Here is an 11,223-nt window from a genome sequence, read left to right on the forward strand (position 1 = left end):
ATACTTCAATACCACACAAGAGGGGAGGTGATTTGTGTGGTAACTAATTTTCGCTTAACTTGATTATAGAAGGACCTGGTTCTTCTATGTGTTCCAACTACTACTGTTGCGGAATAATAAATACAAAACATAAAGAATACAAAGATTTTACATGGAAAACACCTGGCTCAAAAGGTGAAAAAACCACGACCTACTTTCCAGCAGGATTTTCCCAAACTCTCCACTAAAATCACTGAGCCAAAAACTACATTTACAAGAAACTCTTTTGTAAACCTAGGATTAACTCTAATCCCGTTGTGACACACAGCCTCAACTGTTGCGACAACTTCAAGTTAACTCTAACTTGAAAACTCTAAGTACCTAATATAATTGCTTCTAGATAAGCTAAAAGGTACAATGTAAAATCACCTACTACAATTGAACTAGAATAAAAGATAGACACTTGGAACTTGTTCTTCTATCTGGTTCAAGTAGCTTTAGGTTTGCACGCTTGAATCACACATAAATTGCTTGCAAAATTGCCTTACTATTTTGCTCTCAAGTCACGTTTAACTTCTGCTTATGTGCATTACCTGTAAAGAGAACAACAGTGATATTTATGGAGTTAGTAAAAAGAGATTGACTAGAATACAAATGCTACTCTTCCTTGGTGGAAGAGTTCTAGTTGTCTCATCCTCTAACTCTATCCATTTGTGCCTAGTAGGGGAATCGGTTTCATCTGCTACGCTTTATGCGCCTGGTTTTCTGGCCAATCCTGTTAGATGAGCGGCAGTGTTGAAAGGTGCAGATCTTGGTCTTCTAGACCTGAGCATCTTTTTCATAGTGGATCCTCCGCTTGGGGAGAAAGAGATGTCGTGTTTCTCTTTGTGTAAGGAGTCTTTCTCCTTATCCAATATGCAACCTTTTCGATCAGGATCAGGAGATCATTTCTGGTAAGTTAGGTTTATCTCTTTCACGTGCATCTCACATATTTGAGTTGATCATAACTGTGCTTCACAAGATGGACATGGTCCATGTCTGAGTTCCTTTGTCAGTCTTCAAAACTTCACCTCTACTTGGACCAACAGTTTGCAGTTGATAAGCCTCTTCAAGCTTAGCTTAGAAAGAACTCTCAAACGAATCTCTTTATTTGGCGTACATTGAAATGGGTGAAGTTGAAGTTGATTGAATGCAAATTGATAAAATTCGATTGCTATGGTAGATTATTAATCATTAAATGAGTTGAGCTTGTTTGGCAAGCTTGGAGTAATTTGGAAGAAAGAGTGAGGTAAGTTAAGATTGCCTTCCCTTAAGGATTGTTTGACGAATTTCATGAATTTTATGGTTTGGGTTCGTTGGAGCTATCAAACCTTACCATCCATATTTTTAACGTTATGAGATGTTTTGTGCTATCTTATAGTATCGTTTACGCAATAACAATACGATTGGTCCTGTTGTACCCTCAATTCATAAAATTGCTTCCAAATACAGTTAAATAAAAATAAAAGGAAAGAATTGGTCAAGGAAAGAAAACAATTACTCCACAGTGGCAAGAAAGAGAGGAAAAATTATCCCTACAAAAGTGCTTTACAACTAATATATCTAGTTAATTATTTAACTACTGTCCAGCATCAGCGGCAGAGCTAGCCCTTCGAATATGGGCTGAGTCGAACCCAGTAACTTTGGTTTAAACCTTGTATTTATCTTACAAAATTCATTGGATATATACAAATTATTAAATTATAACTTAGTAACTTAAAATGACTAGAATCTCGAACCCATAAGCTTCAAATCGTGGCTTCGCCCCTCTGTGACCGGCACAACACTCTAATCAAGAATCTAGAAACAGTTCTTTGGTAAGTGATGGAGCAATCCATTGTATCTGAACATGAGTCATTTCCCACAAGTCATCATCTTCTCTGGGAACCAAAATTTCCTTTTGCTTCATTTTGACAACCATCTTCTTCAACAATATTGGGATAGTATGTGGCAGTTTTGACTCACCACATTCTCCTAAATCAGCCTTCATGCATGTATCCATTCTTCTCAGGATTCCCATCCAAAATGCCCTAAAATTAGGACTTTCTGATAATGGTTTCAAGAACTGCAAATAAACATCTGTTAGAACCTCCATTGATAGCTTCAAAGTCCCTTCCATACTTCTTGTCTCCCTTTCTGCATTTCCTCTTTTTGAGTATTCCAACATCTTCTCATGCAAATCATCCACCATTGCAAATAGTATGAGGTTGAAACAACTAAGGATGTTGGTTGGTGTGAAGTATAAATCCTCTCCAAGAGCAAAACTTTTATGTAAAGACATGACTGCGTGGTTTCTTATCTCTTCTCTTCTTGCTAAGCTCGTCTTTCTGAATGCTTCCCCTAGTTTAGCAAAATATGTCATTGTTAAGTTAGAGGAGCTAAGAGCTTTTGAACATTCTTCTAGAGAAGAACTGCTTGCGCTACTATTTACACTCGTCGAACTTCCTGGATCTGTGTATCCACTTTTGTACCATTGTACTAATAAATTCACAGTATTAGACATCAAGTCCATGATCTTGACGTTCTTTTCTAAGGGGCTGTTTTTTAATGCGACAAATCCAAATGCACAATCTATACAGTAAGGGTAGTTCAATCTTGAAATATGAAAACCATCTGACATTAAATTAATGAGGGCCTCAACTCCCTGCTCATAGGTTTCTGGATGTCGCCCTGTGACTGATAGTAAATGCATGACTGTTTTCCATCCTAGTTGAGTTTGCAGATTTGCGGGATACTCTGTCAGGATTGTGGTGACAGACTGTACTAAGAACTCACAGCTAGTATCAAGAATTTCCTTTTCTAGCTTCCACATTAAATTGATGGATTTGAATATGAGTTCTTCTGGACTTTTGTCTAAGTGGAAGGAAGATAAGAGCTTTAGACAAATTTTCATGAGGGCCATGATACCCTTTTCTGCAAAAGGGATTGGAGAAAATAGTGGAAATTGAGCAACATCGAGCAGATATTCGTTGTAATGAGGCCAAAACACTAAGAGCCTGTGAGTATTGGATGAAGCAATGCTAACTATTAAATCCCAACAGAATCCAACAGTTTCTTCCTCTTCAATTGGGGTGCTGAATTTTTGGCCTATACCAGCTGCAGCAAATATCAGACAACGGCCTAGATTCAACAATGACTCGACAGGTAAACCCGAGCTATTGCTGAAGATGTTCCCTATGCGGCACTGTTGAATAATTTTTAGGTTCTGTTCAAACTCACTTACCCCCAGGTTCAAGGATTCTTCTACACTTTCCATGGATAAAAAATGAGAAAATCGACCAATTATTCCGGAGTTATGGCGTTTGCTGCCAAACTTAAGATCTTGAGTAGGAAAAACCACCCCTGATACAGATCTTTCATGTACTGGAAGGTTTGATGACGAGTTCGAAGCGCTTTCAGGTTCAACAACAGATTGTGGAAGTAGCTTTAACCTTCTTAGTTTCAGCAAACAGTCTACAATGGTTCTCCAAGCTCCCCTGATGGATCTTTTGAAGTCATTTGCAATGGTGAAAATTGCAAGAGTTGCCATTCTTGGCTTCATATCGTTGCTGAATGCATACAAGGTTTCTTCTGAAGATGCATAAGGATTTAGTAATGTAGTAAATTTGCAGAATGAGCAAAGAAGCTCGTCAAGAGTATCCTCTAGCCCATATTGTGTTATTCTAGCAATTGAAAACAAAGCCTCAATACATTCATGAAGGATCTCTTCATCGTCAGACTGTTCGAAGATGGTTGCAAGTGTAGCAACTGTTGGACCAGCAATAGAGGCAAACATGTCTCGTCCTAGTCGTCGATCAAAATTGCAGAATATGAAAGGTTTCATGTTCTTCGATCGATTCATTAGCTGAATCCATCTGCTGGGATTCATTTCCGTAGGAGTACCAGATGAACCGAATGTGATTGCATTGGTTGAAATGGAATGGAAAAGATCAGACAGATATTCTCTGGGAAGATCTTGTCCTCCATTTATGGCTCTATTGTTTCTAATAAATTCATCTTCTGTCATTTTCTTCTTGACTTGTGGGTTATGGTGATCAGTGTTAAGCATGATAACTGAATAACAAAGTATGAAGACAGCATCTTTGCTACAAAATATTTCTGAGGATTGTTGATCAAAAAACCTTTCAGCAAATGCTTCGAGGATTCTTTGGATTTTTTGCGACTCCCCTGGCAATCTAAAAGTCTCTAAATAAGTTCTCAAAGCAATGTCCAGAACCATTCCCATAAACTCAAAGGTTTCTGTAAATTCTTTAAGGACTTGGAGGTGGAAATCATCAGGATCACCAAGAAAATCACCAATCGCGGTCTTGTTTAGTCCTGGTGTAAACCGAAAGAACATGGCATAGATTTTTGGATCAGGAGGATCTGGGATTAACAGGGAAATTTTCAAATACTCCAAACCCTTTTTTTCATCTCTACTGAAATGATTCCCGGCTATTAGTATCTTTCTTTTTTGTGTCATTCTCACTCTAACAAAGTCGATCCAATCCTCTAAGTCTTCTTCTTTAGATTTTTCTTCCCAGAATGGTCTATACTCGGAGATCTCAACAGGATATGGTCCAAAAGGTGTTGAATCATCTTCTTTGTCGACGTTGTCAGCTATGTTATGGATAATCACTGCTAGGCCTTCAAAGGCCTGAACTTGTAAACTTTTCAAACATCCACCAGTAGGAAATGCATGCATGCAAAGAGACTTGCCAATCTCCTCAAAAATATTGTTGAATATTGGGTTACAATCATAATTCACATAGACTTCAATTATAAAAGTTGGCTGTCTGCAGAAATTTATAATACCTTCAATTGCTACTTCTTGAAGTTGAAGTGAATTTGCTAAGCTCGCCACTTTAAGCAACACAAATGAGAAAAAAGCTTCCAATTGAAGACGAACCGAGCTAAATATGACAAGATAAAAATGTAATCAGTTTTGAAATTTATACATGGACTTCTTGATAGTTAGGAAAGCCTTGGCTTCTGTATTATATAGGGAACTAACCTGCGAAGAAAGTGATAAATATTTAAAACAATGCTGCAAATCATGGACAATACAAGGGGATTTGACGACGTTCCATAATGAACCAAATGGTGGAAAAGGTCATCTTGAATCATCCTCAAGAGCTTTGGATGCTTACCGATGCTGTCACCACTTAATTCTATAGCAGAATTGATCAAAACCAAGGCAAAAAGCTGAACATTTTCATCAGCAGTTTGAGATGTAATTCCATTAGTATCCATGACTTCCACTACATTGAGCAAGGAACATAAGAAATGAAAAATATCTATAGCAGAACGAATTCCATACCCCGAATCCAAGTTGCTATCCTCAGTATCTGACTCCGAATCTTCCCAATCATTCACCTCAATTTCAGGCAAACGTTGATATATAATATGTATCAGCTCATGCATTGTGTATCTGGCACAACGCTGAAGTAAATCACTCCGGTTAGCTGACTGTTGAACGACCTGAAAGCACGTGTTCACAATCGTGCAAACGTACTGATCCGTGAGCAAAATAGAAGAAGGATGCCCCATAATTGCTGTCAAAGCCTGCAAAATTTTCATCATAATAGCATCTTCTAAAATCGGATCAGTTTTCTCCAAACGACAACCTGTGACAGCAATCACAGCTGAATTAATCGCTTCTCTTGCCCCTGGACTCTTGTGATCAAATATTTCAAGCTTTAGGATCTTAAGGATAGATGAAAGAGCCACCCCTGTGGCTGCAGCAGGAACATCATCACTTTGTACAACGTCAAGAAAAGGTGAAAGGTATATCATAGGGTCGATGGTTCGCCATTCTTGTTGAGGATTAAAGATGAGTGATCTTAGTGATTTCAAGGAATGTGATATTTGAGAATCATAGTTTTCTTCAGGGGGATGGTAGAAATGCAAATTTGCTTCAGGGGCACGTCGAATCATTGCTAGAACAGCTCCCACCTCTGTATTCAACGTGCAAGATATTCCTAGCTCCTTCCTTTTGATATTTTTCATGTTTTCGTCTCCTTCTGCAGCACCCATTAATCATCTCACGACATCAAAACCATCCCAAAAAGTGTAAAAATCCTTTGAACATGATGAGGAAGTGGTTAAAATAAAAGGTTAATCTTGGAAAAAAGAGATATTGTGTGCTATAAAGGCTTCACGTAGTATAAGTGTGAGGCGGTATAATTGCTAAAGAAGAGGTTAATCTTATTTGGTGAGATTTGGTTGAGTTATTAAGAGGTAAGAATTTAATGCTTTGACTAATTCCTCCACAAACATCTCTTAGTTTCACTTCTCTTCCTTCAACTATGGATCAAACTTCGTTTCATCCTTATAAATCTATAAGGAAAATAACAAGACTTAAGTAGATCAAAGTTCTATGACATTAGACCCTATGCTATAGCAGTGCGATTCTCAAGGCACTTGAGCTCAAAATTTTCAGCACTGGTCCCAAATAAATTGAAAATATATGTAAAATGATAATGCTAGTCCAAATTAAATAAGGACGTCGATCAAGGGTGGATCCAAAATTTTAATACGATGGATGCACAACTACAATTTTTAAAAACAAATTGGCACTTGTTATGGACTCGTCGTGGGGTATGCGTTTGTTCGATTGTGTATTAATTTGATGTGGTGTAGTTTATTTTTGTTCATGGATGCACGAATCTATCATCCATAATAAGTTGGTTCTATTCAATTTTTCCTCTTGTTATTCTAGTTCTGCGCGAAAAGCAAGCAATATAATTTAAGTATGCTTGTGCTAGCACGTTGAATAGTTACATTGGTCTTTACCAACTTACTTTTTCACCCATTCAATTATTCAACAAAATAAAAAACTTGATAATTTTTTCCAACTATATAAATGATGTTTTAACTTCACTATCACATAAGAGGGGTGATTTGTGTGGTGTCCAATTTTTCGAGTGCACTAATTATAGAAGAACTTGGTTCTTCTAAGTGTTCCTAACCTACTGTTACTGAAATAGTAAATGCGGAAAGTAAAGAACACAAGTATTTTTACGTAGAAAACAACTGGCTCAAAAGGTGAAAAAACCACGACCTACTACTCCGTAGGATTTTCTCCAATACTTCACTAAATCACTGAGCCAAAACAGCATTTACAAAACACTTTGTAAACCTATGGATTAACTATAATCCCGTTGTGGCAACCAGACTCTAACTGTTGCGACAACTTCAACTTCTTCCTGAACCTTATCACACCCTTCATGGGTGAAACCCGGAGCAAGACTCGCTCTCCAACCATGAATGAAACATCCGCGAACCTTCTGATCCACATATCTCTTCTATCTATATTGGGATGTACGAAGCCGATCCTGGATCATCTTGACCTTCTCCAAAGCATCTCGAACCAGATCCATGCCTAATAACATAGCCTCTCTCGGCTCAAACCACCCAACCAGATCCGTGCCTAATAAAATAGAAGTTTCAAAGTTTTTTTTAAAAAATTTCAATTGATTTGGTGTTCAATTCGTAGTTCTAAGTGTTATTTTGACGATTTGATTGAGCGACCAAGTTGAACTTGAGTGCATGTTTTGTTTAGAGCCCAGAGGGCTCGGGTGAGTTTCGGATAGGCTACAGAGTGAATTGTGTGAGCACGTGATTTTTGCTTTAATGAAAACTACTCCAAAATAAATCAAAAAATAAAATAAATTTCTTTTACTGTGTAATTTTTGAATTTTTGCGTGATGCTAAATAATTGTGTTATATCCGTAAATGTTTACTATGTCTTAATAAAATGAAAAATAAAATAAAATACATGTTGCATGCATATAGGATTTAATTATGCATTTAAGAGATAATTTAAATAAAATCACAAAAATATGCATTGGTTCTATTTCAAATGTTTCACTGTGTGATTGATGTTTTGTCTATGTGTTAAATAATTGTTATAGAGTAATTAATATATTTTTGTGAAGTTAAAATTATATCATAGTTAATATTATTGTAATGATAATTTTGTTTTATTTTTAATTAGGATTTTTTTTATTAATTAATAAAATCAGAAAATAAAAATATACAAGTGTAAAGATAGGACCTGGATTAAAATCCAGGCCCAAATCAATTTACCCCCCCTGTCAGCCCAATCCAAACAGCCTGTCCGGTCCAGTCCCGAGCTAAGCCCAAACGACGTCGTTTGATCACCTCTCATCAAGGGCCGTTGGATTAAATACAACCAACGGCCAAGATCTCATCACCCTAACCCAAGACCCTTACCCGATCCAATACCCGGTTCAACCCGTCCCCCTAACTTAAACCAAACGACACCGTTTGGTTAAGTGAATAGATCTCAGCCATCCATTCTACTTGATCCAACGGACGATACCAGTCCACCCCACCCCTATATAAATCCCAAGCCTCTACCCGGCCCCTAACTGAACACCCCCCTCCTACACTGTTCATCATCGTCCCCCAAACCCCCACTCCTAACCCTAGCCGCCCTAGGATTCCACCGCTTGAAACCCGGCGGCATCAACGCCGCCGGTCACCAACTTAACACCCTAGGACCCTCTGAACATCCCCTACACAAATCCGACCTTAGTTTCCTTCGAATCAGGCCCCAACTCTTCGAATCTTAAATCGAAGGTTGGCCTGAAAACCTGGTCTTCTCCGATGGCTTCCAAAATAACACCACAATTTCCCCTAACAACCCTCGTCGTGGATCTGGTGTTGGTTTGGTTCGAATCGCCTCAGAACTCTTCGAATCTTCTTTTGAAGGTTCGAATCAAATCTGAATTCACTCAGATTCTTTCCAAATTAACACCAAACGACCCCTAGGCCTCCCTCACCCTTGTGTCATGTTTGGTTTCCCTCGAATCTGACCAGAAATGGTTAAATCCCAAATCGAAATTTTAAGAACCCTAAAAATACCAAACTTTCGGATTCTGTTCAGATTAAGTAAAGATTGAGGTTCAATCGACCTTAGTCGAAGTATTTTCAGTAGAAAATACTTCGACTAAGGTCTGTTTGATTTCAAACAAAAAAAATCCGAAAGCCGAGTTGAGTTCGAGTCTAATTGAAGATTCAGAGGTATTTTCTATTTCTTTGTGTATTCTACGTGTATTGTTGTCTGTCTTAATAGCTTGCTAATTTTTCATGATTTTATTTGATTAATTCTGTCATCTTTGTCTCATGCCCGTATATATAGTCAAATATGAAATTAATTCTGTTGGTTGTGAATATTTATAATGTAAGCAATCGACTCGATTAAGTTCGTCGATTAGTTATATTATGAATTCTCATTCATAATAATATTAATTGAAACAATCTGTTTTCTGTTATTATGTACTGTTTGTTGACAGATATTGTAGATAATCGTTTTTAACTAATACTCGTCAGTTAAATCATCCTGGTTTATATGAATCTGTCATAATGAGTGTTGTATATATGATATTGTTTGAACATTAAAGTTTCAGGGCATTGTCATGATTGACAATGATCCTGTGTGTGTTTAATTTTGGTTCAGTGTTAAATCCAGTCTGAATTGTTATGATAATTTCAGTAATATGTTGTTATGATGTTAGTTCTGAATTCAGTGTAGTATTGCTGTAATGTCCAATTTAAATTCAAGTTTACAAAAGTTGGTCAAATACAATTGTGTTAGGAGGTTAATAGGATTGGTTATAGCTGTAAATCAGAAAGATAGTTAAGTTTATACAGATTTTAGAATCTGTTTTGCAGTAGGTTCTGATTTTTCAGTAATTACAGTAGGTCAGGGGCATTTCTGGGAATGAAACAGTAAAGAACAGGGTGTTAGTGCTAGTGTATTATAATGCAATGTTAATGGCTATATTTAAGTAATAAAGGGGGAACAAGGGATAATGGGGTTGCTGAAAATCATGTTAGGATCACATAAAGTATTAAAAAGAAGTTTTTAATGGAAACTTTCTGATTGTTAAAGGGATAAAGGGTCCCTCCAATACTAATTGGTATAGAACCAGCCCTGTATAAATACAGGAGCTGGACAGACCTTAAGGCGGACCTGAGAGAATTTTAAGAGAGCTTTTAAGGAGTTTTAAGAGGGAAAAGAAGAGTTTTTCAGAGAAAGGAGAGCTTAGATAGAGTTTAAAAACAGACTTTAAGAGGAGATTTGAGGAAGAGTTTAAGAGTTCTTTATTGAGAAATTTTAGGAAATTTGAGAGAGGGAAGTCAAGTAGAAACAGAAAATCGAAAAGAAAGATAGAAAGAAAAGAAAATAGAAACAGAAAATCAGAAGCAAGAAGTCCGAAACAGGAAAGAAACTGAAAATCTGAAAAATGTTACTTTTCTAGAATCTGTCCGTTGTTTGCTTGTGAATATTGTTCGGTGAAATCTGAAATTTTTCTCAAATTTCTGTCACTATTCATCTGGTTTCTTCGGGTCTTATTATTGCTCAAATCTGTGAAAAAACTGGTATTCTGCTGATTTTGTTACTGCTGCAACTGCTGATATTACTTCTTCTACCTCCATTTCCAGGTACATGTCTTTTAAATTTTAAGTTGGAAAGAGATTCAACATGACTCATCAACGAAGCTTGAATTGAAATGCTATTTTCCAATTGTCCAAGTTCATTAGTTTTAATTTCATCTTTATGTTAGTTAACTAGCTGTGAAATCAATTTGATAACTATGAGTTAAATTGTCTTATTTTGAAATTCATATAAAGTTTTTTTTTGTAATAACGTTAGCCATGCCTAAATCTCATTGGTATAGGTATATGTGTGTTGTCAAAACAGGGAGTAAGGCATAAAAATGGGCCATTGATTACATCTCATAATATCAATAGCTAAATGTAAAGATTAAGAATTTACATTAGTAGAATATCTTGTAACAAATATGATTTTGTTTAGATTGGTATAAGTTATTATATGGTATGATGACAGGTATAATCATATGAGTAAAGTAAGTTGGTATAGTTCGTCATGATGTTAAAACGTTATGAATGTTTACGCCAAACAGTTAGGTTGCATGTAAGGTAACTTTGTTGAATTAACTTGTATAATAATTCCCTTTCTATAAATTCGATGCTTATCTACCTTCATAAAACAAAGTGACCAAATAATTAGGCCTATTAGATTAAAAGCGAGAATATGAGAATGAAAAGAGATGTACAAGCATAAATTGCCACACTTTACATCAACGATAATTAGAAATAGAATTTGCATTAAGTAAATAAGGAAAATTCTCGGAAAATATTTCCTTCCTTTATGAATCATTTATTTTCAGT

The 11,223-nt window shown here is 36.5% G+C and overlaps 1 protein-coding gene across 1 annotated transcript; it reads right to left on the minus strand.

Moving 5' to 3' along the window:
- Positions 1-1,526: 1,526 nt before the first annotated feature.
- LOC104236920 (ARF guanine-nucleotide exchange factor GNL2) lies at positions 1,527-6,151 on the minus strand. The gene is made up of 2 exons (XM_009790966.2): positions 5,012-6,151; positions 1,527-4,910 (listed from the first exon to the last, which is right to left on the minus strand). The coding sequence occupies exons 1-2, from the start codon at positions 6,031-6,033 to the stop codon at positions 1,811-1,813; spliced, it is 4,122 nt and encodes a 1,373-aa protein (XP_009789268.1). The 5' UTR covers positions 6,034-6,151; the 3' UTR covers positions 1,527-1,810.
- Positions 6,152-11,223: the final 5,072 nt, after the last annotated feature.

This window comes from Nicotiana sylvestris, chromosome 11 (genome assembly GCF_000393655.2).
Source record: "Nicotiana sylvestris chromosome 11, ASM39365v2, whole genome shotgun sequence".
NCBI lineage: Eukaryota > Viridiplantae > Streptophyta > Magnoliopsida > Solanales > Solanaceae > Nicotiana > Nicotiana sylvestris.